The sequence below is a fragment of the Cokeromyces recurvatus genome, assembly GCF_025118155.1.
Source record: "Cokeromyces recurvatus strain NRRL 2243 chromosome Unknown BX663scaffold_22, whole genome shotgun sequence".
Classification (NCBI taxonomy): domain Eukaryota; kingdom Fungi; phylum Mucoromycota; class Mucoromycetes; order Mucorales; family Mucoraceae; genus Cokeromyces; species Cokeromyces recurvatus.
The window spans coordinates 16247-42325 of NW_026251408.1; the positions used below are offsets into that span (position 1 = coordinate 16247).

General features: G+C 31.8%; 13 protein-coding genes across 13 annotated transcripts; 4 read left to right on the forward strand and 9 right to left on the reverse strand.

Annotated features, from left to right (window-relative positions):
• Nucleotides 1-1704: 1704 nt before the first annotated feature.
• On the reverse strand, nt 1705-2728 carry BX663DRAFT_553846 (uncharacterized protein; the record flags this gene model as incomplete). The annotated part of the gene is made up of 4 exons (XM_051531481.1): nt 1705-1841; nt 1905-2316; nt 2378-2572; nt 2636-2728. The coding sequence occupies 4 exons, from the start codon at nt 2726-2728 to the stop codon at nt 1705-1707; spliced, it is 837 nt and encodes a 278-aa protein (XP_051380521.1).
• A 1698-nt stretch (nt 2729-4426) lies between these two features.
• On the forward strand, nt 4427-5030 carry BX663DRAFT_553847 (uncharacterized protein; the record flags this gene model as incomplete). The annotated part of the gene is made up of 2 exons (XM_051531482.1): nt 4427-4448; nt 4564-5030. The coding sequence occupies 2 exons, from the start codon at nt 4427-4429 to the stop codon at nt 5028-5030; spliced, it is 489 nt and encodes a 162-aa protein (XP_051380522.1).
• A 1031-nt stretch (nt 5031-6061) lies between these two features.
• On the reverse strand, nt 6062-7619 carry BX663DRAFT_574492 (uncharacterized protein; the record flags this gene model as incomplete). Its single annotated transcript, XM_051532148.1, has 4 exons — nt 7222-7619; nt 6777-6805; nt 6440-6724; nt 6062-6210 (listed from the first exon to the last, which is right to left on the reverse strand). The coding sequence occupies exons 1-4, from the start codon at nt 7341-7343 to the stop codon at nt 6062-6064; spliced, it is 585 nt and encodes a 194-aa protein (XP_051380523.1). The 5' UTR covers nt 7344-7619.
• On the forward strand, nt 6904-7619 carry BX663DRAFT_574509 (uncharacterized protein). Its single transcript, XM_051532149.1, has 2 exons — nt 6904-7076; nt 7145-7619. The coding sequence occupies exon 2, from the start codon at nt 7344-7346 to the stop codon at nt 7599-7601; it is 258 nt and encodes an 85-aa protein (XP_051380524.1). The 5' UTR covers nt 6904-7076; nt 7145-7343; the 3' UTR covers nt 7602-7619.
• A 207-nt stretch (nt 7620-7826) lies between these two features.
• On the forward strand, nt 7827-9731 carry BX663DRAFT_532232 (kinase-like domain-containing protein; the record flags this gene model as incomplete). The annotated part of the gene is made up of 7 exons (XM_051530438.1): nt 7827-8403; nt 8517-8642; nt 8697-8809; nt 8974-9049; nt 9109-9197; nt 9259-9640; nt 9715-9731. 7 exons carry the CDS (start codon nt 7827-7829, stop codon nt 9729-9731), a joined length of 1380 nt encoding a protein of 459 aa, XP_051380525.1.
• A 204-nt stretch (nt 9732-9935) lies between these two features.
• Nucleotides 9936-10256, forward strand: BX663DRAFT_553850 (uncharacterized protein; the record flags this gene model as incomplete). Its single annotated transcript, XM_051531483.1, has 1 exon — nt 9936-10256. The coding sequence occupies one exon, from the start codon at nt 9936-9938 to the stop codon at nt 10254-10256; it is 321 nt and encodes a 106-aa protein (XP_051380526.1).
• Nucleotides 10257-10539: 283 nt separating this feature from the next.
• On the reverse strand, nt 10540-11393 carry BX663DRAFT_562905 (concanavalin A-like lectin/glucanase domain-containing protein; the record flags this gene model as incomplete). Its single annotated transcript, XM_051531986.1, has 2 exons — nt 10618-11393; nt 10540-10553 (listed from the first exon to the last, which is right to left on the reverse strand). The coding sequence occupies exons 1-2, from the start codon at nt 11387-11389 to the stop codon at nt 10540-10542; spliced, it is 786 nt and encodes a 261-aa protein (XP_051380527.1). The 5' UTR covers nt 11390-11393.
• Nucleotides 11394-13748: 2355 nt separating this feature from the next.
• On the reverse strand, nt 13749-14951 carry BX663DRAFT_516825 (Sds3-like protein). The gene is made up of 6 exons (XM_051528644.1): nt 14870-14951; nt 14695-14809; nt 14516-14571; nt 14057-14422; nt 13905-13990; nt 13749-13843 (listed from the first exon to the last, which is right to left on the reverse strand). Exons 2-6 carry the CDS (start codon nt 14724-14726, stop codon nt 13805-13807), a joined length of 579 nt encoding a protein of 192 aa, XP_051380528.1. The 5' UTR covers nt 14727-14809; nt 14870-14951; the 3' UTR covers nt 13749-13804.
• Nucleotides 14578-15343, reverse strand: BX663DRAFT_149575 (uncharacterized protein). The gene has a single exon (XM_051521601.1). It carries the CDS (start codon nt 15297-15299, stop codon nt 14823-14825), a length of 477 nt encoding a protein of 158 aa, XP_051380529.1. The 5' UTR covers nt 15300-15343; the 3' UTR covers nt 14578-14822.
• A 159-nt stretch (nt 15344-15502) lies between these two features.
• BX663DRAFT_439089 (uncharacterized protein) lies at nt 15503-16308 on the reverse strand (the record flags this gene model as incomplete). Its single annotated transcript, XM_051523314.1, has 2 exons — nt 15503-15591; nt 15669-16308. 2 exons carry the CDS (start codon nt 16306-16308, stop codon nt 15503-15505), a joined length of 729 nt encoding a protein of 242 aa, XP_051380530.1.
• Nucleotides 16309-16506: 198 nt separating this feature from the next.
• Nucleotides 16507-18277, reverse strand: BX663DRAFT_439135 (BRCA1-associated protein 2-domain-containing protein; the record flags this gene model as incomplete). Its single annotated transcript, XM_051523317.1, has 2 exons — nt 16507-17592; nt 17672-18277. 2 exons carry the CDS (start codon nt 18275-18277, stop codon nt 16507-16509), a joined length of 1692 nt encoding a protein of 563 aa, XP_051380531.1.
• A 1230-nt stretch (nt 18278-19507) lies between these two features.
• On the reverse strand, nt 19508-24748 carry BX663DRAFT_149637 (uncharacterized protein). Its single transcript, XM_051521603.1, has 4 exons — nt 23962-24748; nt 20590-23893; nt 19870-20506; nt 19508-19805 (listed from the first exon to the last, which is right to left on the reverse strand). Exons 1-4 carry the CDS (start codon nt 24644-24646, stop codon nt 19656-19658), a joined length of 4776 nt encoding a protein of 1591 aa, XP_051380532.1. The 5' UTR covers nt 24647-24748; the 3' UTR covers nt 19508-19655.
• On the reverse strand, nt 24749-25594 carry BX663DRAFT_149615 (uncharacterized protein). Its single transcript, XM_051521602.1, has one exon. The coding sequence runs from the start codon at nt 25524-25526 to the stop codon at nt 24852-24854; it is 675 nt and encodes a 224-aa protein (XP_051380533.1). The 5' UTR covers nt 25527-25594; the 3' UTR covers nt 24749-24851.
• Between the last annotated feature and the right edge of the window lie 485 nt (nt 25595-26079).

Consider the following 26079-nt stretch of genomic DNA (forward strand, 5'->3'; position numbering starts at 1 on the left):
ATGTTTTGGAGTGCCATTACCTACGCAGATGTCTACGCAGATGTAGGTTAGATTTGCAAGATCGAAGGAACAATGGACCGTTATGTCTATAAAAGCATTTTGGAGGAAGATTTGTCATATACTATTCAGCATACATGTGAACAAATGAACCTCAGACGTGACCAAATCATTTTCCAACAAGATAATGACTCAAAGCATACGTCAACTGTAGTCCTAGAATACCTCAATAGACAAGATTATCAGCTTATGGACTGGCCTGCACAGTCTCCTGACTTGAATCCAATCGAAAACATGTGGTATTTATTAAAGATTCGTCTAAATGAATATGATACGCCTCCAAAAGGCATGAATGAGCTATATGAACGGGTATTATATATATAGTATAAGGTAATCACTATAGAAGAATGCCGAAAGGTTATTGAAAGTATGCCACGTCGTATAGAAGAGTATATCAAGGCGAAAGGTTACTGGACGAAGTACTGAAATCTCAATTTCTTCATAATTAGCAGTTTCGTTAGGGCCTCACAAAACTGTTCACGCTGTATACTGTAGTTTGAAAGCCGGTTCAATAATAATTAATAAATTTTTTCTATTAAACTTTTCTATAAATAAAATGTCTGACTCTTAAGCTCTCTAGAAATATAAGTTTTATATACTGCTGATATATAATATAATTAATAAATGTCACTAATTATGTAAAATTTGCAAATTCGTGGACAGTTTTGTGAGTTACTGTAGATAATCCATAGATCAGTCTCTTGAATCAACAAGATGTATACCTGAATACTAACACCATTTCATGACTCATGTTCTTCGACAGCTATTTTTATTTCTTTGATTCAGGATTTATTAGTATAAATACAAGTAGTGGCGCAGACACAACATAATCTTTAACCTTTAATTCATCTATTTCATTTTTTATTCTTTTTCATTGAATAAAAACAGTCTCAAACTATACTTCCTTTTGTTCTCTTTTTATTTTTATTTATTATATAACGTTCCATCACAATTGTTGTGATTGTGGTAGCCTTTATAATTAAGTTAATAGAAATAAACCATCATTTATTACATAATAAAGAGGTTATTCAAATAAAACTAATATATCGCGCTTCACAGCATAATATTCATTCTACTCTCAGTTTTGATAATAGTCATTGTTTGAGTATTCAAGCATTAAAAATAATTATATACATTATATTATGTAATAATAATAATTCAATACGATTATGACTGTTATATTCAATTACATAATTATTTATAAGTCATACATATTATATATAGAGAGCTATAAAGATAAATATTGTTATGTAATAATATCTTATAGGATAATAATAATAGTAGCATATAAATAATTGGTATTGCTATAGCTGACATATTCACTGTGAATTAATATTGACGCGTCGCTTATCCCAGAAATAATAATTTAATATTTTTAGTAACAGCGACAGCTCAGGCAGAAAAGAATAAAAATAGATTTTATTGTAAGCAGAATTATTCGGAGAAAATATTTATGACTAATGCTTTATTATAGCAATATTTGCTTATCCAAATCATAGTTCTATTAATATCACTTACCTTGCAAAAACATATAAATAACCCTTTACATTTTCATATAATTTTTCCTTGTACAATTTTTTGTATTATTTTCTTAATAAAAAACTACACGAAGTTTTCACAGACTTGTCTTTTGTCTTTTCTCTTTCTTTAACTTTTTGCTATCAAAACAGTCACTTCAATCTTAGCAGGGGAACCACTGACAGAGCGACCAAAGGTTCTTTTGATGTTCATGTTGAACCAAGCCTCATCTATGAAGACGCAGTTCTTCATGAAGTCAAAATCATCTAGGGAAAGCCATTCCAAAACCTTTTACTTTCTCTGCTTCAAAGTTTCGGGGGGGGTATTACGAGCCTTGGGAAGCTTCTCCAACTTCTTCATGGTCAAATTGCAATGTTTTTTTAGGTGCTTCGAAATTGTAGAAATATCAATTTCTAAACCAGGAAAAGCCTCCATTACCGCCTTTCTGGCTTCATTGAGGTTGGCATCGGCACGTTTCTCATAAAAATCAAGAAAAAAGAGAGAGTAGACCTGAAAGAGCTTCTGGTTACCATACTTGCGCTCCTTTGGAGGAAGTGGCTCGGTGACTTCAACTTCTTCATCACTATCTACCTCCATTGTTTCCTTCTTTCTTATTTCCTCCATTAATAAATGGGTCTTGCACACATAGTCTTGCCCAGTGCTAACAACTATTCCCGTTTGCCTGGCAGCCTCCGAAGCGAGCATTCCTTCCAAAAAGACCAAACGGAAGAGTTCATTGACCTATAGAAAGACGGTTAATGTTTGGTTTTTTTTTTTAAAAAAAGTGAAATAAAATTTTAACCTGTGTCTCGGTGTACTTGCGATACTGGGTTTTGACAATTTGATCAGCCTTAGGGATCGAGTCAATGTTCATGCCACCAGCAGAATTATTTTTTGTTTTCTTGGTTTTGGTGGTGCATTGGGTGACAGCTTTGGACAGAAAGTTGGACAAAGTCAAGAGCTGTTGAACCTCAGTGTGAGGACTGGTAGATTTGGTCTAATCCATGTCAACAGCGTGGACAAAGTCATCTTGAATTTTGCGTGCCTCGATTGGATGAACAGCGTCGGTATTAAGATCAGAGAAGGATTCCTCAAGAAGAGCACAGTGCTTGTCCATGACGATTTGGAAAGAAGAGTTGGTATTGCTTGACATTTTGTATTGATAAGAATGTATATTTAGAAAAAGAGATGTAACTGGCACAAAAGCAGGAACTATTCATATTTATAGAAAAATCTGACTGCCGGCATCTTGTCAAAATTGACAGCTATGATGGTAATGTATGTAATGAACATATAAAATGACGTCTTTAAAAGGTGGTGCAAGGGTGATAAATACAATGATGAGCGCAATGAACGTAATGAACATAATGGTGCAATAGCGAAGGGAAAATCAAAAAGGTAATGCATAAATATCTTAATGAACATAAATAATGTAACACGCATAATACCTAGTTGACGTAGCGTAAGAGTATGAAAGTAGTAAAAATGGCAATGCACATAACTATACTAATGAACATAATGATGTTAATACACAGCACAAAACGTCAATGCCTTGCAATACAAGAGCACAGTTACTCTCATATTTTTGTGGAAACAAACTCTATAAAACGAAGCATAAAACTCACATAATTTATGTACCTAATACACTTAATGAAACAGGAGTTGAATTGAAATTAAGAGGCTTTGTTATGTATATAATGATGTATTACATAATATCTTATAATGTACAAATCAGAGTCATGAAGAACCGAATGATATTATAGTTATTAGTTATACACTTTATGCATACAATATTATTTGATTTCAGTTTATAAGACATTCTTGTGATGAGAAAAATAATGTTATAATAAATACTAACTCTACGAAATAATGATGAGAAAAACATAGTGTAAGGAGTTATTAATGATAAAGATATATGAGTTATAGATTATACCTATTAGTTATATATGTGCATTATTATTTAATATTGTCTAAAATACTAACTTATAAATATAATCATATACAATCTATGAGAGCTCTATTCTAATTGAATACACTATATAATATAATGAAATTCATTTAAGTAGTACATTGAGGAATGAATATAATATAAAGAAGCTGATTAGAATATAAATCTATATATCAAAAGTGTCTTTCCTATATCATTCACAAGTATGAACAAACGAGATTTTATTATTTTGTTTCAAGAAAAATAACCGGCTGGATCAAGCACCAATAATTTAATATTTATTAGAGTTAACTGAGATTAATTCTCAGTCAGGGCAAAGACTAGAGCTCTAACACAATAATTTTAATTATTCTATGGGAAAATATTCTTCTTTCAAGTTATCTTCATTCTTTTCCTGTCGCGAAGTAACCCGTTCTCCACAAGATATAAATAAGGATCCATTTTGCACTCATCTTTTGAAAATTCAGTTTTTTAAAGCTTTATTTTTAAATTTGATTGATAATAAAAGTCTTATACAAAGTTTTCACAGATTTATTCTGTCTTATTCTTTTGTTATCTTTGTCTTATCAACAGGCTTATGCACCTTTTTAAAAATAATATTTTATCAAAGAAAGAAATAATGTTACACTTATGAAGAAAATAAATTGTCGCTACGTCACTTTTATTTTAAAATTAGTAGAAGTTGGTAGAGTGCAACACTCAGAAATGTAACATAATTTCCTTTTTTGATGCTACACTATTTTTGAGAAAGTGTACAAGTGCACATTAACCTAAACAAGGCAATTAACAAACGAAGCAAAATACAAAATGGGACAGGGTGTTATAAGAAAAAACCAAGACCAAATACTTTAAGTACTAGTATTGCTGTGGTCGTATCACTAATTTGCTTCCCAAAATTTAACAATGAAGAGAACAGTCGCTGCCTGTAATTTTGATAAAATAATACTATTTATGTATAATACTAATCTTTAAATCACAACTCTACCTGGCATTCACTTATTTAAATTTTTATACTTGTTTTGCATTTATGCGTTTCTCAGTTCTAGGTAAAAAAAAGAAGCAAGTTAGCTTCATTCAAGACTCTAGTGAACAAGTTGATAATACAGTTGAAGCTCCAATTGATTGCCGTTCAAATGAAAAGATAGATGACTATATGTTAGCTGCGCCCATTGTTGAACTTAATTCTTCTTTTAAAAGAAAATTTCAATTAGAAAATGGCATTGTTACCACAGATGAGGTATCTAAAGAGCAAGAGAAATTTAGGTGCGCCAAAAGAAGAAAAAACTATACAAAGAAATATACTCATAATTGTCTTCATCTGTATTTTGATATGGGATTGACAATACGAGAGATTCATTACATAACGGGGATGTGCATTGGGTCTATCCAGCTACGTGTTAAGAAACAACGATCAAAATACCCAGAAAGGCATAGAAACGTAAAGATGACAAACGAGATGATTGAAAGCCTTAGACAACTCTGTATACAAAATTCAAAAGATCAATAAAGCGTATTTGCAAAATAACCTAATAGAAGTTTATTTTTTTAAATTTTTCATATCAAATGGCATTTGCATTAGAAGCCCAACATATTTCTCTACTTATACAATAATTAAACATCTTTTCTAAGTATAAATCTGCAGCGGCTAAGTAGATTAAAGTGGTTTTCTTGTATTTCTTCTGTGCAATAGATAGAGAATCACAGCATATACACCTATAAAATTATTGCATAATAATTCGGATTGTCATGGTTGTAAGATTTATAACTTAATTCAATAAGATAAATAGTCATAATAGAATATATAGTGCACTTGTACAATAATTCTGTCTATAAACATATTTAGTATATTTACCCTTGTATAGAAAAATAATTAATTAATAAAAAGTCCTACATCTAAAAATATACTTCTTCTATTATTATTCTGCTGAATATAAATTTATAAAAATAACTTTATACAAGTTAAACTGGAGTAAACTAAGAATAATGCAAATACGTGTAATAATTGATTCCACTCAGAATACACATATTAGTTATATACAAAAGACATGGATATAGATCTATAATAACTCTTAGTAATCATTCTATAATTATATCATCACATACAATTTGTTATGTTTTTATCTTTTTATTACTCATTATCCTTATTCACAAAATATATAAATACTCTTACATTAATAACACATAATTCATAACTGAACATAACAATACTTGTATTGAATTAACTCTTAATAAACTTATTGACACGTCTCAACGTACTTCTTCTGTCTTCATTTTATTTTATTCCTCTTTTACTTCTTTTGTTTATATTTAATCCTTAAACTTACCTAAACCACAACAATGGCAAAATATTCTTCTTTCAAGTTATCTTCATTCTGTTCCTGTCGCGAAGTAACCCGTTCTCCACAAGATATAAATAAGGATCCATTTTGCACTCATCTTTGAGAAATTAAGTTTTTTTATTTTTAATTTTTTTTACCGATAATAAAAGTTTTATACAAAGTTTTCACAGATTTATTCTGTCTTATTCTTTTGTTATCTTTATCTTGTCAATAACATATTTTGAATCAAGAAATACAAGTAGTACAACACTCTCTTTTCAAACGTTTCTACAATCACATTCAGGTATGCAACAGATACTTCAACATACGCTTCTGTTAGACATTGAGTGTTGCCACTAGCCAGCTTTACTTTATATTTAATAGTATTGTGTTTTTTTTTGGAAGTTGTCCCAATCATCAAGTAATCCAGATGGGGTTGCAGCGCTGTTCGTAACACGTTCGTCCCTGACTAACTGACACATAGAATACCAGAATGACTGTTGAAAAATAGAAGCTGGGATATTTTCATTTGAATGGAGAATGATGTAATGATTCACAAATATTTGAGCTCTAAAAAGTAACTGTCAAACATCTTCACTAGCAGAGAGAATCCTATTTTTAAGTACACTTCTGTACCGATCATTTACACAGGTATCAAGTGGAAGTTTTCTGGTGAACGTTTGAAACCCTGTCCCCAAGTTTTCGGTAAGAACCTCTAGTTTACTAAGTATATGTTGAGAGCAATCAGGAGAACGTTTTGATTTATGACTGATGCTACCATAAGATCTACATTTTTTGTTTGAATCCACTTCTACCCGCTGCCGCTTTGCTTGTATCTTGATATTTTTGGTTTCTGAACTTTGTCGTTTTCGGCTTGTACCGACTATCAAAAAAGAGTTACAATGCATAAAACTTATCAGTTTGTGTTTACTCACCGTCATCTGCTTTGTCTTCTTTATAAAGTCTACATTTATAATAGTTTTTATTATAATGTCCGATTTGTTTATAATCCTTGCATGTTGGCTGTGATTTCTCTACCAAGTAGATATAGTGCTTATGAGAAACAAAGCAGCTTTAAACTATCTCATACTCTATACCTAACGCTCTGCTTTCTTTTACTGATTCAATCTTGTTAAGAATTATTGATTTATACATTTTCTTGGGGTATTAAAAAAAAATACGCGAAAACTAACTGTTGTGTGTCTGAATTGATCTATCCATTCTTCCAAAAAAAGGTAAGCCAAATGTCTAAAAATTAATTTTAATTCGTGCAAAAAAATACTAACATCGTCTAATTTTAAAGTAGAAATACTGTATTATAAGATCATCCCTTCCATCCAAATGAACTCTTCACACGCTCACATAGTTTTTCTTGTTTACGTGTGCATAACCGCCTTCAAATGCCCCAAATCTATTGAAGATCCACTCTCTTTTCTCTTGAATCTATTACCATCAACATTCCATACTAAGAAAGTGAGAAAATCAATTAATGCCTGGCTCATATGCTGGCCTTCTATATATGTGCAATTCTGCTTGGAGATGGATTATCTAGCTTCACTCCCAAATCCCTAAATCCTCTGACCATCATCTTCTTTCAATACAACAACGAATTTTTGATAGTTAATTATTATCACTTATACATACACTTTAACATTTTCCCTTTTATCCCAAAAGGGTTTTTCTTTCCTTTTTTTTTCCATAGCGATCTGACCAGGGCAAAACAGCATATAAATGCTATGTGCTCATTGGTCATTTTTTAATTTTTAAATAAAATTCTTCTTAATCGTATTATAAGATCAAAGGATGCTAATTTAATTTAAAAGCCCGTCAAAGATATGGAAAAAAACCAATATTTTCCTGAATTGTGCGATACTCTTTTCCAAACACATACGACACTGGGGTTTTTTTTTTTTAGAAGTGCATCACTTTATTTTTTTTTTCTTACGACATCATTTTGGCAAAAGGTTTACTATTATAAAAGAAAAATGTCATTACCTTCATCCCCGGAACCTAGCTATCAACCTGAAACAAAACTATTCCCAATAAAGCAGCAACCGCTTAAAATGAACGATGGACTTTTGTTACCAAATAGAATATTAAGAAGAGTAGCATCTGTACCTAATGCAATAGGTGATTACCATTTAACCCATCATAGCAACCATACAAATCAAGTCAACAGTGGTAGCATTTATTCACTCAAACCATCACTTCCCATCATAACACTTAAATCTTCATCATCCTCATCATCCTCATCCTATTCTCTAACAACTCAAAAAGCGACAGTTGGACCTAGTGATTTCCAAAAGATCAGGTTGTTAGGCAAAGGTGATGTGGGTAAAGTCTATCTTGTTAAACATATTAAATCCAATAACCTATTTGCTCTTAAGGTTTTATCCAAACGAGACATGATACAACGCAATAAAGTGAAGCGGGTCATGGTAGAACAAGCTATTTTGTCTACTGCTAATCATCCCTTTATTGTACCGCTTTATCATTCCTTTCAGAGTCGAGAATATGTCTATTTTTGTATGGAATTTTGTGTAGGAGGTGAATTTTTTCGAGGTATTCTATTAGATCTATATTTTTAATTATTGAGATGGAGAACAAAAAAAAAAAAAAGTGGGGGGGGGAGAAGGGGGGTTATAATATGAGTTTTATTTATGCATGTTCTATAGCTTTGCAGAATCGACCAGGTAGAGTTTTAAAAGAAGAAGAAGCCAAGTTTTATGCCGCTGAGGTAGTGGCTGCATTAGAATACTTACATTTAATGGGCATCGTATTTCGTGATTTAAAGCCTGAGAGTAAGTGTCTCGATATTTCATCTATATGACTTTTATATTCATCTTTTATTTTAGATATTCTTTTACATGAATCAGGTCATTTAATGTTATCTGACTTTGATCTCTCAGTCCAATCACCCTCTGCTGCTCCTCCTACAATATCAAGACCTAGCTCTCCATTCTCCTCGGTAAAATAAAATGAATGTAAAACAAAAAAAAAAAAAAAAAAAGAAAAAGGAAAAAAAACCAGAAAAAAAAAGAAAAGAAATAGAAATAAACAACAGAAAAACAAAGGAAATTATTTTATTGAGTGAGTTGCGCCTAATAGTATACATATATGAATTTATTATAGAGGCAGCAGCAACAACCATTATTAGATACAAGATCATGTATGAACATACGGGCAAATTCATTTGTAGGAACAGAGGGTAGTAATTTAATGTAAAGATATTTGAATTATTCTAATTTTTTTTTTTTTTTTTGATAGAATATTTGGCACCTGAAGTGATAAAGGGGAATGGGCATACAAGTACAGTAGATTGGTGGACATTGGGTATCCTAATCTATGAAATGCTAGTAAGCGTTTAAATAATATATTCTCCTTCTTTCGAGTAATTAATGATATTTTATTTATAAGATAGGATATACACCGTTTAAAGGTTCAACAAGAGATGAGACTTTTGAACAAATTCTGCACAACTCTATTGTGTTTCCAGAGGACCATTTTAACCCACTGACTAGCACATGCAAGTCCTTTATACGTCAATTACTTACAAAAAATGAAACCAAGAGGTTAGGAGGACGTGCAGGAGGAGCAAGTGAAGTTAAATCACACTCCTTTTTCAAATCTATAAATTTCGCATTACTAAGGAATATGAAGCCACCAATTCGACCTAATACAGATAACCCAATACGAGCTGTACACTTTAATAGAATCAAAGAAAGTAAAAGTTTTGATTTACAAAGTCAAGTCATAGTGACAGAGAAAGATGGGGATCCATTTGAAGCATTTAATTCTGGTTCGTATTATGTTGTTCTCCTTTACAAAAGATTCAAAATACTAACTTTTTTTTTATTATTTTATTTTCTACAGTAACAATTCATAGATAGAAAAATAATCTTTTATATCTTAAAAAAAAAAGTGAAATTAATATTTTAAACCAAAAAAGGTAAAATAGCTCCCGGGAAGAGCTGAAGAAAAAAAAACATGTTAGTAATCATCATAAGATAAAGAAAAGTACAACTATAATTTCTTTTCCTTTTTCTTCTTCTTCCTTCCTTCTTTCCTTTTTTTTTCTAATCTTTATTATTATCATGTCTTTAAAAAATACGAAACAAGATCCTTTATTCGATAATAAACTGGCAAATAGTTTATCCAATCTACCTACAACACCTTATGATTCAAGATTATTATCCAGATTTAGAACAAATTTTGCTACTAGGGTAACGACAGAAGTAGCAGTAATAGATGATGATGATGAATTGTTTATGGGAGATGATAGCGATTCCCTCTATGAAACCGTACTTGCATCTAATACTGAATTTTTAAATTGGTTAAATAATAATGATAACATATTTCAAAATAATGTACAAAATAAAAGATTAAAGATGTTATTAGAACACTTGAAGCAATAATAATAATAAATATTTATTTTAATAAATGAAATAATAATATTATTAAAATTGTTGGTTTCATCATAATATTAGATGAAGAAGCTTGACTTGATATTTTTTTAATCTCATTCTCGTCAATAGGTAATAATGTGTCATTATTTATAAGTATAGTTGAATCACTTAGTGTTTGAATTATATCTGCATTATTATATAATATTACATTAAAAGAAAAAAGAAAAAGAAAACCAAAAATATACCTTTTTTTTTTTTTTAAAAAAAAAGAAATTACCTTCTATATTACATTTTATGTTCGTATGGCTACATGACATTTTATTACTTGTAGTTTCATTAAAAAAGAATGTCATATTTTTAACATACATACTTGCATTCTCTTTTACAGGACCTTGACTAAATTTTGGATTCCCATCTGTCCAATGATTTAACATAACACGACTTGGTACCCTCATCACATTGGTCGTTGATCGATACGCTTCATATCCGTCCAAATAAAAGACAACTAAACCAGGAAACCAGTCAATACGATATTCATGAAAATCATGAGTAGGATCAGAATTATTAAAGGGTAATAATAACCTAGCTGAGCCATGTGTAAGTACAGATGCTTTCCCGTTACTTTCAAATAAATTTGGATGAATTGCAAAATAGATTGGACGAGGCTCTGGTAGAGCACTTAGGATCTCAATATCAATTTCTGCGGTTGGACTATTATAGATATAAAAGGCAGAGACAGTACCATGTACATGTGTAGTTTTAATATAAGCCCGAAAGGATCCAAATAAAAAATTATGACGACGTGTACCTACACCTCCACATTGAATGATATCTGATCTAGTAATCATAATCTCTAATGAATCTTTAGTCAAACGAACATTATCACGATGAAAAATACGCGAGTATGGATCATTATATTTAGCTGGAATAGTATAATTAGCGAAAAAAAGGTCTTGACGATGATTATTATAAAGAATAGAATGATTATTAGTGGATAACGACGGATGTTGGAAATTAAGGTGATACATAGTAGACCAGACAGCGTTTGTAGATGAATCAAAATAGCCACAGTCACAATTAAGCGATAAGGTAAAATGAATAGTATTTAAAATCAATAGTAAATATTTTAATAAAATTATCATTTTGTTTTATGTATGTAAATAAAAAAAAAAAGAGAGAGAGAAAAAGAAAGGCTTTTTGATTTAAAACTACAGTATTTTCGGTTGAGTTTGGGACGTTTTTAAAAAATTTTGGGAAATTTTGAAAATCATTTCGAGGACCTCATGTAATTTTTTTTTTTTTTTTTTTTTTTTTTTTTTTTGGCTTGGTAGTTTTCGATTGGACTGTCGTGCCTGGAAGTACATGCCCGTCACCTCTATTAAACTCGTCCAAAAGCCTATAAGCTACTTGAATGAGGTATGCCGTATACCGCAGCCGCTTTAGGAACAGATAATACCTCTTCTTGGAGGATCTTAATGAATCTTTCTTTCTATCTGATCTGCTACATACTTTTTATATATTTCCTCATATTGAGTTTGACTTTACTCATGTCAACTGTGATTTCCTCTAGTAAGTCTTCCATTGGCTGAGATTCGATTACTTGTTAATTTAAAGACTCAACATGAACAAACTAAATTATTCAATGTACCAAAATCAAGCTCATAATTATCATCAACTTCCATCTCATACTGTGCTCTTAGCAAAGGTTCGTTTTGTGGGTTGTATTTTACTTAGTCCTGTCATGAGCTGATTTATAATGTCATGTTTCTTGATTAAACACGTGAATTATAAAATTATTTAAGGAGCTCTATCCAAATCTTCCTGAAACTCTTTTGATCCACTCCATCAAATATTATTAAAGCTTCTAAGATTTCATTATCTATAACATATCTTATTCGGTCGTTAACTAACACTTTTCTGATTCACATCTTGTCTCAGACCTCTTTAACAAGTCTTATAAATACCCTATCAATTTAAATTCAAATATATATATATATATATATATATATTATAATAAAAAGACAAAAAAATGTCAACGACGATGGATCTATTCTTACATCTCGTGTGATGATGCCCTGTTGATTTAATAACACCAGCACTAGAAGAAGGATTAAATCTACTGATAAAAACTCATTTAGAAGGACATCGTGATGCTCAAGCTATGGTAACAGCTTTACATAATGAATGAATTCATTGAACAAAGCTTAAAGAAGATACTCTTGACACAGTAAAAAAACTGTCCCGATTGTCAAAACATGAATATCATCCATTAAAATCAATTTATGCTAATGCTCCATAGGGTCATATTTGTATTGACGCCGCTGGACCCTATAACACTGTCTTTACAAGGAAATAACTACATCCTTCTAGTTGTTGGTATATTTACTAGATTTTGTGTACTTGGAGCAATCTCTGATAAATTATCCTTAACAATAACACTTACGATAAGAAATATACTATCTATCTCTAATGGGAAGACCTAAAATTATCTAAAGCAATAATGGTACAGAATACGTAAATGAAATAGTACGACTTTATATTAAACACTCTGATATCGACCATCGGCTTGTAACAAGCTATCATCCTCGTACAAATAGTATAGTTGAACGCTGGATATCTAAAAACAAAGTCCATCATCTATAAACGTTTACACTGTCAAAAGAAAAACTCAGGGTGGAAACTATGTATTGGTTGATGGTACAGGTCCACTCTTACCAAGAGACGTACCTCCTTCCCATATTAAAGTGATATCGCGTAAAGTTAAATTGGCCAATACTGAAACGGATACTTATGATGAAGTTGAGGTAGTAATCAACCATAAGGGTTACTCCTGGTAATTACTTATACCAAGTCAGATGGAAAAGGTTATGGTGAAAGCGATGATTACTTGGGAGTCTGCTAGTAATTTCCTTGACTACTCTCTCTCTCCTATTAGAAAATATTGGGCACGTCGTAATGAACAAGTGCCTTCAAATGAAGCTAACCTTGTATCTACTAATGACAGATCTAATAATAATGATAACAATATACAAAAGCGTCGTCGTAACAATGCTAGTTACAATTCTAAAAGAATCAAAATTTAAACATTAGCGTCCGTCAATTAAATAAAATAAAATAAATAATATATTTGTATACTACTCCATCCTACCCAAGTATAATATTATTGTATCCATCAACAACTTAAATGTTATTTAGAAACTGGACGAGAGTATTTATTATGAAAATATACAAACAAACAATTTTATATTTATATAAAAAAAAAAAAAAAATATTACATGAGGTCCTCGAAATGATTTTCAAAATTTCCCAAAATTTTTTAAAAACGTCCGAAAATACTGCAAATAAAATAGAAATAAAATAAAAAAAAAAACCTGAACGGACATTTAATTCTATTTATGCAAAATAAAATAAAATAAAATAAAATAATACATGTATGTATATATTTATATATACACATACATATATTTGTATATATATATATGTATATATGTATGTGTATGTGTATGTGTGTGTGTGTGTATGTGTATACTATAATTGTTTCGGTTGTATTTACATTATTATCGTTGTTTTCTTAGATTAGAAGAAGATAGATCGCCCTAAGATAAGCACTAATTAAAGAAAAAAGACATAGTAAATAGAAGACTGCTTATTTTATACCTTCATATTATGAAAGTCAGCTTCTAATTCTTCTTGTTCTGTTGAAGTAGGTTGTGCATGAATGTTATGAGGTGTAGCTTGACGATCTATAGAAAACAAAAAAAATATTAATAATAATAATAAAAAGCATGTTATATATATATTTTTATTACCTCTTCGACTACGTCTTTCTTGATGTCGTGAAGGAGATTGACTTTGACTTTGTCTTCCATTTATTACCGTCTTCCTTAAATTCCTTCTTCCATTTAATTTTCTATAAGCATCTTTAAAGACATCTAAATCTAATTCACCGTCTTCTCTTGTCACTTGTTTTTTCTTTTCTTCAATTATTTGTAACAAAACTCCCATTAATCCATTTCTTTCACTTTCATATTCTGCTTCTACTTTTCCCGTTTCCTCATCATAATCTTGTTTAACAACTCCCATTTCATATTCTTTAAAAAGTAAGGCATCTTCAATTGTATTATCACGATATTTTTCAAGATCATTTAAACTTTCTTGAAATGCCGAATGTGTGCCTATATATATTTATATTCATATGTTACAAAAGGAAAATTTTTTAATTTCGGCGACGCAAAAAAAAAAAAAATATTTTTTCTTTTAAATCTGACCTTGTTGAATCATTCGAAGTTCTTCTTGGAGAGAGTCGAGTTTTTCCCTATAAATTCTATTTATGATAACAAAAAAAAGAAAAAAAAAGAAAAAAAAAGAAAAAGAGAGAGAAATAAAGAATTAGAGGTAAGTACTATAATTTGGCTAATATATAAATATTTATTATTTTTTTCTTTACTCGTCGCATTGTTCCCAGAATTCAGTATCCATGAGACTAATGAGGTCGTTCGATTCTCGTATTCGGCGTACAAGAACAACTTTATTATTATTATTATTATTGTTGGTTTTAAAATCTATATAGTATTGTTAATATTCGTGTGTGGCGTGGATATATATGTATATATATAAATTACCATGCCAAGGTGAAGTTTGATCGTCTGTTATCTGATCTTTTTCTATTATTGTTGGTTGTTGTACTGCTACTACTGCTGGTGTCGTTGTTACTTTATGATCATCTGGTGGCTGGTGGTTAATAGGAGGCAATGGTTGTTGTTCAGAATGCCAAATCATATGTGGAAGTGGTGGTTGTGTGTCATTTATTCTTGATGATGGTAATAATAATGGTTGAAGTGGTCTATATCCCTGTTGTTGTTGCTGCTGCTGTTGTTGTTGCTGCTGCTGCTGCTGTTGTTGTTGTTGTTGCTGTTGCTGCTGTTGTTCATCTCTTTTGTCAGCTAGAATAGGAGGAGGCAATCGTTGAGGATAATAGTAGGATGGTGGATTATTATTTGGATATGAATCTGCACCAGCCTGTGCTACAATATAACCAAATTGAGGCAGCATTATATAGCAAAATTCAGAAAAAAGAAAAAAAAAAAAAAAAAAAAGAGAGAAAAAAATAAATAAATAAAATCTCCACCTTTTTTTAAAAAAAAATAATTTCTTATTGGGAGAATATCAGTTCAGAAAAAAAAAAAAAGTCCCTTAAGAAGTACGTTATTACGTAATACTATGTATATTAAACTTTTATTATGAATACTAGTGTTTTAATCATCTGTATTTGAAGAAGGTGTATATATATGTTTTCCTCTTTGTTGAAATGATGTCATACCTTTACCACTACCAACAACACCAACTAATACATGTAAATTAATAAATTTTGCTATGAACATTTTTTTTTAACTATATACATATAAATATCTATATTTTTACCTTTGCCTTCTGGATTATCAGGCGTCTTAAAAATACTCTTCTTATTAATTACAGGCACCGCTTTTTTATGCTTCTTTTTATCTCCTGTTGCAAAGCTCAACCATGCATTCTTTTTATTTTCAAATTCTACTGTCTTTTTCTTCATTTTGCTACTATTACTACTAGCAGATGTTGTCGATGGTGATGATGATGATGCAGCTTCTTTTTTAACTTTTTTATTACTTGCCTTTACATCTTCAAATACACCTGTCCTCTTCTTTTCAATAATAGGTTTAATATCTTCTGCTTTAACAAATTCTGAATCATTATACCCTTTAAATTTTACTGAAAAGACTTGATCGGCGCCACCGATAGCTGTAATGACGGCCTTGTAAAATTGGCCATCACCTGACCAACGTGCCATTACTTCTTGATTGACCGAAAATGTATTGTTTTTTAAAGCCATGGTCGTTGTAGTCGGTGAGGCATCCGCATTATTTGACTTTTTAACAGGTGATGACTGTACTTGTTCAAACATGGCAATTAATTCTTTTAGATCTGCTTGTAACTTTTGTAATTCCTCATTAGTTGAGTCAGATTGTAATGCAAGTTCAACTTGTTCTAATTGGAAACGATATGATTCTAATTCTTCGGTACTCATGTTGCCTTAATTTGTATAATTTTATAAAAAAAAAAAAAAAAGAAAACAAAATAAAATAAAATAACAAATTTTGTAGACTACAAAATCGCAGTCATGCCAATTTTTATTATTGGTTTGTTTCTTCTAATAATGTCATTAATTGTTTAACTTGATCACTTTGAACTTTCCATCGTTCATCCTTTAATTCAACATTCTTTTTTAATAACTCATTATTTTTGATGAGTGATTTCTTAAGCTATATGTACACAAATATATATATATAAGAAAAAAGGAAAATAATAATAATAAAAAAAACCCAGTAATAAGTATATGTTTACTCATGTTCCCCTTTTGTTTGTTTGTTTGTTTATTTACCAGTTTCTCTTCGGCTAAATTCTTTTGCATCACTTTATATTTTTCTTTGTAATTTTGAATCCGTTTATCTACCTTTTCTTTGTCTTTTTTCAAATCTTCCATCGCCATATCTAACGACACATTTCGATCGAGCAATACATTATATTTTTCCTTACCTTCTTCAATCGCGTCATGTATTGATTTTATCTGGTTTGTAAACACAGTCAGTTGCTTCATAAGACCTTCTAATTGTTCTTCATAATAAATACGTTGTGAATCAAGCTGAGATGTCATCATATAAGTATGATCAGCCGACAGACTATCCATCAACTTTTCATGATTATCACTGGTAGTAGATGTATTGGACAAGGATGATGTCTCGGGGGCTTGAGTCGTTCGATGCATCGACGGTAATTCAACTAACCCACCGTCCACTGTATTCTGAATCAGTCGATGTACATAACCATCTTGAACATAATCCCAGACGCGTTGAGTATCAATTTCTAATGCATAGCTATGTTGGCAGTCACGATAATGATGATAGGCATGTGCAGATTGATATCGTCCACATCCAATATGACCACATATCATACAGATCCACAGGTTACAGGTGGAGGAGCCACATTGAAAGCAACAGCAATTTTGACGATCAAATACCAGGGATTTTGTAAGAGGCCTTTGATGAGTTGGCCTCTGAGAGTATTGGCAAATAGGACATTGGTTTTGTCCCCATTTATCAAGACAAACGCACTGTGTTGCAATATGGTGACATTGGATCGGTTTAAGTCCCGTTACTGTTTCATCAAGTCGTTCAAGACAGGTGGGACAAGTAGGTAATTCTGTATCTGTAGGTGGACCTAAAGTTTCATTCATATGAGGGTAAGTATGAGGAGCGATATGAATAGATTCAATAGATTGTCGTTGGATATAGACAACATGGCTAATTTCAGGCTAATAAGCAAGTAAAAAAAAAAAAAAAAAAAAAAAAAAATTTAAGTCATCGAACTATTCAAATTTTATAATATTTTACCTCAGTCATATTGAATCGTCTTCCATTAAACTTGTTATAAAAGTCATGAGCACTTGCTCGACTATCAAATTTCACTAGTACTGTATATTTGTTTGGAGAATAATCTTTTATGAACCTATACTGTAGAATATGACTTTTATGATGACTACCCACAAATTGTATAAAATCAGTATCTGTCATATAAGAAGGTACTGCCAAAATACAAAGAGTATCACTGTCAGGCTCTGTTTCTTCCATACTACGATAGAGATGAAGGATACCATAACCAAGATGCCATTGCTTTTTTTTATTTTGTTTGTCGATAGAAGTAATGTGAATAGATCCTAACCGAAAATCTGTATGATTTTTAAGATAAGTGTTTTCTGTTGCATTAGAAGTCGTAGTATGACTAATGGGTGTAGGAGGGACATGTTTGATGGGATGTTGAGAGGGTCGTCTTTGCAATGATGATGACGATGAAGATGAAATTAATGATTTATTCCTATAATCGTCAAAAAAATCAATTGATACGGGATTGATAGTTGGAAAAGAATGACTAAAAAAATTAGAGGGGAATGTGATTTGTTCTGGTGTATATAATACACATTTCAACTGATAATAATACATGACTATAAACAAAAGGGGGGGGGGATGGGGAAGAATATTAATAATAATAAAAGAATTTTGTACATGTAGCATGAATTTACATTTATATCTTATCATCAGTGACTGTGCACTACCAAATAATTAATTTTTTGTTTTCCCCCCTTTTTTTTTCTAACAATAACTTGATGACAGGGTTCATCATTCAACAAAACATCAATAGCTATCATAATTAATACTTATGATGCAACAAAATGGTCTTTTTTTTATTTTATGATGCTCCTGTGAATGCTTTTGTATACTTAACAGCATTTGTACTAATGACAAAGCAAGAATGTATATTAAGTATAACATAACTGACATTTTCTATATATAAACTTGGATTCAGCTTGTACTCTTCCTCCTTAAATGTCAAGCTAAGTTGCACATCTACTAAAAATAAGAGAATGGGATTCATAGTATACTGCTATAGATGAATTTTTTTCTTAAAAAAAAAAACCTTTCCTATGTATTTTCTGAAAACAAATTTAGTTGTCAAGACTTGCGGTTCTATGTAATATCTCGAATCCTTTATTTTATAGATGGGTCGTCCAAGAGATCACAAGCAATAGAAAAAAAATTTTTTTTTCTATGTATATATTATATACGAAAGTCTTGTATTTGAATAAAATATGTATATGTATTTACGTCAATTATGATCATTTTCCAACTTTATAAAAATTGTATTTATTAGTGATATTTATATTTATGACATTATATTTACAAGAACTTTTTTTTATTACACAATTAATATATACAATACATATGTATAAGGAAATTACCTCTTTTCCTTTCTTTCCTTTTTTTTTTTCCAGAAAAAAAGCTTCTCGAAAAAAAAGCTTTATTCTTCATCTAATTCTGAATGATGTATCGATGAACTGGGTCGCTGTTGTATTAAGGCTACACGTTCATTATTATTCACTTGTCTACTTAAAGCCCAGAAGTCAGGTACCATTAAGAAATAACGTTCCATTGCTTCTCTAAATCTAATTCTATATTGCCGAGGTGATACAATCGTAGGCTCTTTACCTCCTCCACCCAAAATACCTGATTCTTTTACCCAACTCTCCAACTTTTTATCCCATGTAAAAGTTCTTATGAAATCTAGTATATATATATATATATAAATATACATTTGTTATTAACCTGCTAAAATGTATTTGAATGATATAGTTTTACCAACAATGCCTACAACTAATTCTCGATGTTCCTCATCTATACCGACGAGTAATGAATAATCCATGACATTTCTTGTTGATAGGAACAGGGTATCATTATGTAATGAGCTTCGAAGAATTTCCTTTGAATGAGCCCGAATAAATAAAGGGGATTGATAAATCACTTTAAATAAAACAAGTAAAAATTAAGAAGATAAAGAATCCCTCCATTTATATAAATATGTATATATACATATTGACTTACATTCTACTAAATTTTCATCCAAAAGTACTTCATCTTGTTTCCCCGTAGATTGAACATGCCGATTCCTCATGGACCCTTTCAAATCAAATATCTATTTAAATATTTAAATATGCATATATGTATATATCTATTTAAAAAGGAGCTAATTTACAAACCTTCTTTATCTTTCTTTGATAAAACAAATTCTCCATTACCAATACATCCATTCGCATTGATTTACCTGTCGCTCCATTTTTATATCCAATACTATAAAACCCAAAAATCTTGGCCAATACTGTCGGCAAATCACTAAAGAATGCCTCTGACATATATTGAAAATAGGCCGGCGCAAACCTCAAGAAGGCATCTAATTCATATTTACTCATCTGCTTCATTAATAGTCGGTCATCTTTTGTCTTTAAAAAAGCTGATCCAGACTTGCCACCTAACGAGTCCCATTTAACACAATTAGCCAACGACATAATGTAGCTCTCATGACATCCACAATTTCGTCGAAGTGCATCAAATTGCTCTGAAAAAAATATTTTACAAAAGAATTTAGTAGATCCGGTAGAAAAGTTATAGCGCATATGAGTGCCTGATTCACGCAATAAGGTCTCTTGTATGTCATCCATGTTGTCAAGCTTAAGTTCTGAAGAGGATGCCGCCTTAATAGACGATTCAGCTGTATTGTGAATATCACACATTTTATCAATATAATCTTCGGAACTTAATGTGTAAGCAATAATTGTACTTGGCTCATCTTCTCGTACTACTACATACGAATCAGGAAAAAGATATTCTGTAGATTGCCTATATGTATACATATATAACTTATATTAATAAAAAAAAACTTATATCCTTCATATATATATATATATATATTAATTTCTTACAATGGTAGTTCCAGTGGTAATAAGTTTCCAACCCCACTATCTGTCAAAAAGTTAGTCAATGTTTTCATAAAGGATATTTTCTCGATAGAAGAATGTCGTGTGTCATCCAAATGAACAGTTTTTGATCCTTTTGATGTTACACTATCGATCAGCAGATCAGGATGAATGTTGGCTAAGGGTTGTGTTTTTAACAATTCAGATGCCCTTGGTAAATCTTCATCTATCTCATCCCCTGATACCCCGGATGACAAATCCAAACCATCGCTAAAGGGTCTTATCTCTTGTGGTGATGATACTTGCTTAGTATACGGCTTCATGACTTCAAGCGAATAAGGTGCCAAGTTTGAAAAGTAGTCTATGTTCTCCTCAGCAGGCGATAAATCATTATCTGAATGAAATTTAGAGAGCTCAATATGACGACGTCGTGAAAACACATCATCGTCCATAAATTCATCCATCTCTTCTTCTTGCACAAGGTCGTTTGCTTGTGTATACACCTGAATATATGTGTTTTTACGTGGTAAACGATCACGACTAGATATCAACTGTTTATCAGATTTCCAGTCTTGTTGACCAAGTGAGTAATGTCTTTGATGCTTAGTTTGTTTAGGTTTTTCATTTGATAATAGCAATGGTAAATCACCTTTACAGAATCGACGTGGTGAAAAGGAGGCCGATAGACGAGGACTTTTCTGTGTAGTTTTGCTATTTAATTCGCGCATGAGTTCTAACGAAAGTCGATGACGTATCTCGAATTGTAAACAAGAAGGCTGTTCCTTATCTTTCAGAGAGGGAGATGATGATAGGGTAGGCATCATCGAAAACTCTGTCGATTTATCTTCATTATCATTATTATCTTCTACTAGATCTTGTCCCAACAATGGTAAGTCAATAATGTCAGAAGCCATAATCATTGGCTGTACCATAGCCTCATCTCCAGGAAACATCTTTTTCAATTGAATCGTAGTGAGCTTCTTGAGTTCCCGTTCAGGTTTCAAGTAATATTGTACAAAGTCTGTATAGACACTCTCCCAATGCGTGACAAACTGAAATAAGTCGCGTTGTATAATTTGAATTGTCAGCGTATCCAATGGATCGGATGTCGCATAGATATTTTGCAATGATTGTAAAACTTCTTTACGCTCACCTTCTGCCTCCATAGACATTTCCTGTAACTCAATTTTACATGACTCTAGTCGTCGAGGGTCCACTAAATCAAATGGGAAATTCTTGTTACGGTCCATAATTGACTGATAAAACTTGTTGATTTTAGATCGAAGTGATTTGAGTTCGGTCTCCTTAAGATCCATCTGTGCTTGGTGGTGAATAAAAAGCTTCATAGGCGGTGGTGACACTTCCAATAAGTCAATAGAGTCATATTGGAAATGAATAGCCAAATCATTATAACCAAAGAATCGAACATGTGTCTGTGCAATATCATGTGGACAAATATCTGCACGACATCTTACACCCCTTTGATACAAAAAGATCTCAAGAAACTTACCAAATGAATAATTCCATGTATTTTCAGACATAGGCATTACAGGTGTATATTTATTACATAGCTTACAATAGCTCCACATTAGAAGCTTATCAGACATACCGGGTAATGGACAAGCAAAGGGCTCAATCATTACAATTACACGCGCCGTTCCATGTGCATAAGATCGATAATGCTGCATCATGGAATGATCACACATAAAGGATGAACATGTCTGCCGAGCATCATTAAATAAATCAATTAAATATTGCCCTAATGTTTTGTCAGAAGGAAATCGATAATAACTAAAGATACGGATTTCAGGACCTTGACAAGGTACGGTAGTTACGGTACAAACACTTGAATAAAGTACCACAATATTTTGATGATAGAAAGGTGAAACTGATTCGGGATTTTCACCCATGTATACCTCCCAGGCTCTTGCAATTCGGTGATTCTTAAGGATTAATTCATGCTCAGCATCCATCGTCATCTCTAAATCTATTTGATGTTGTTGCTTTTCGAAAACGGATCGCGTTGGTGATACTTCAATCATCTTGGACTGCCTTTGTTTTCGTATCATCGCCAACTGATCCTCTGTCTCCTTCAGCTTTACTAATAGATAAGGTGGTGGATAGACGACAAATTGTGATACAGACAAAATTCTTGTTCCATATAATTGAAGTAAATTATCAATATAATTAGAGCTATCCTTATCATTAGAAGATAACGACGACCGTGACAGTGGCTCATTTTGACTCTTTGCAAATGAATCTAGCAACAAGGAAGTCTCCAACTTGAGATTGTTAACAACAAACACCATAAAATCTAAAAGTCGTTTGATAACTCGTAGCACTTCAACACGAGCTCCACGTAATACAATAGTGCCTCCTAATTCTGGTGCACAATCATCAAATACTAAGTAAGTCTTGCGACGATTTACTATCCATTCGTGCATTATAGTCTTGATTTCAAACGATCCACAACGTCCCATTGTGGCTTGTTGTAGTTTATCCACTGATGTCACAATGCTTGCCTGCGTACATCGTGCTACAGCTTCAATGACACTCTGTTTCACATTATGAATAACTGGTATTTGTGCTTCCAACAAAAACTCAAGAGCCAGTCTTGAGACAGTTGATTTGACAACAATTAATGATGGTCGCAATGCAACAATACGAGCTACTAGTTTGCGAATATGCTCACGTTCTTGCGAGATCACAGGTTCGATTGATAACAGCTGATTTTCCATTTCAACGCGAGAATAGTCAAGACTAAACATCAAAATTAAAATCTTTGGATTCCTGAGATGGATTGCCATTCTTTTGTGAGCAATGTTCTTAGTGCACATAACCCCCCTCACATAAAAACTGTCGTTTGGTAAACCGCCTGGTATTTTTTTAATCTTGACATAATGTCGAACATCCATGTCGTCACCTGCCCTAATATCAGGTCTTACATTATTAGTTGTCTTGAGAAGCAACTCCATAATGACATCTTCCCATTCCGAATGAGATTCAAGTGCTAAAATGGGTATATCCCTCATTAATTGACGGAGAATATTACGAGCATGAGTACGGGCACTAAAACTAAGTTCAACCATTGGCTGTGGACCTGACTGACGTCGTTGTCGCGATAATGGTGGGAAACGAAAGGATCGATTCTCTGTATTATTACCATAAGAGGGTGAAAACTTATTATTGTCATCAATAAGAAAAGGTGAAAGAAAAGGATTTGGTGACCAGTCGTAGTCTGGTTGAAATGATTTGGGAAGCCCAATAGTATTAATTTGTATCTTGACTTTCCTTTTTGAACCCTCATGACCTAATATTCATTCCATAAATGATAAGTTTATTTTATTTTCTTCCTTTCTAAAAAAAAAAAAAATCTACCTCGTAATTCCTCTGGACGCTTTGTACGTCGATCATATAATTCATCATCACTTCCATACTGTGGCAATTTAGGTGATGTAGAAGGATGGTGACGTAATTGGTCTTGGTAAAACTCTGCTGAATAGCTATTTGCTGCTGCATGGCTATTTGTGCTATTAGATGAAAATGGACTTAGCTCTGATTCTGCTACTACAGTGCCACCACCACAGTCTAAAATAGAAGAAGAAGATAGATGTGATCTATCGTCAAAAAGAGGTGCTGATGAAGAGGTATTGGAACGTGGTCGTGATGATTTGATTAACAAAGATGTGCCAGCATCCAATAATCGTTTTAAACCACTATTACCGTTCAAAGGCAGGTCATTATTAGATGCTCCTGTTGTAGTAATAGTGGGGATAGTTGGTGAGTAATCAGTAGCATCAAGAGGTCTTTCTGTATCATTAGGCGAAGGTATCTCAAATGCAAATGTAGTAGTATCCACATTTCCATAATGGCCACGAGCTTGTTTAAGAGCTGTTGTAGGAATTTGCATCTTGGGAGCAACGAGTGGAGGCTTTTGTTGTGAGGGTATAATTGGAGAAGAATATGAATTATTTATTGACGGATCATCATCATTGACTTCAGTATGTTTTGATAAAGGTGAACTGGCCATAATATATTCAGATTTCATAGTAGGCGTAGCCATTTTTGGTATTGCTAAAGCAGATGTTGAATTTTCATTTAGTTGATGTTCTGCATAACAAAAATTGCATACTCTGACATGTCCCTTTTGTTTAAATACTTTTCCTGATATGATATGAGAAGCACATTTTCCACAGAATATCTGACCTAACCTCAAGGAAAAGAATCGATATTTATTTTAAGTTAATAGATAGATAGTTATATGTAAGCTACTTACCGCAAGTACGACAATGATGTTTTCTTCTTAAAAATGTAAAAGGTTTACGACACTTGTAACATTCTCTACATTGTTCGTCAGGCATCCAAAATTCTTCATCATTCCTTTGTCCTCTTAAACGAGCCAATATCTTGGAAAGTGAGTTTGAATTACTGATGGAAAAGTTAGTTACAATAGATTGTGTATCACTGTCAAATGACTGTCTTTTCGGCATTGGTAACAAAAAGTCTAAAGCCTCTTGATCTTGGGATTTTGGTAAAGTAGGTGTCAAAGATTGAACAGTAACTTGAGCTGGCTCCTTCAAAGGTTGATCTTTTAATTCAAATTTTGAATTACCTACAGTTACAGTTGTAGCTGTTGTAGCTGTAGTTGACGAAGACGATCGAGGCACGACGGCAGCAGTCGAATCTAAATGGACTGAAAAGCTGCTAATAATTGATTCTTTTGTGGATGAAGAGCAAGAAGAATTTGTAGTTGCTAGATGTTTATTTAAATTAATTGTTTCATGCAACGAATCATTAAGTTGTTGTTCAGTTAATTGTTGTCTTTTATGATTATGTAATACTCTGTCAAATATTTTTGAAAAGGCACCTTCTTCATGAGATTGATGTGTTTCGGATATTTCGAAATCAAAGGAAACTAAATTGGACTTTTTTTGCTTGTCCATTTGACTATTCTAAATCTCCAATGCCAATAATAAAAATAGAAAGCATGATTTAAAAGAGAAGAGGAAAAAAAAAAAAAAAGAATAGAATAGAATAAAAAAAAAAGAATAACTTGAGACTTAATTAATACAGTCACTTTATCACTTTAATAGGGAGAAAGGACAGTGATAGACCCAAGTGTTTCAAAAAAAAAAAAAAAAAATATTCATATATTTTTATATGTATTTGTATATATTCATAAATAAATGTATTACATTTACATGCATATATGAATTTATTCTCCACTCAAATTTTTATTTTTTTTTTTTTTCCCTTTCAGCATTATTCTTCAAGCAATACAATAAGACATTATATATTTGTATTCAGCTTAATAGGAATCAATTACATGTAGCTACATCAAATTATAAAGAATAAAATAGTGTCTGTATTGTATTCTGTATTTAATATTTTGACATAATAATTAACAAATTTCTTTAATGAGGCTTTGGGAAGTGAATATCTAAAATAAATCGGGCTGATAAATTTTAATTTTTGAGCATGTATAAATTATTTGCA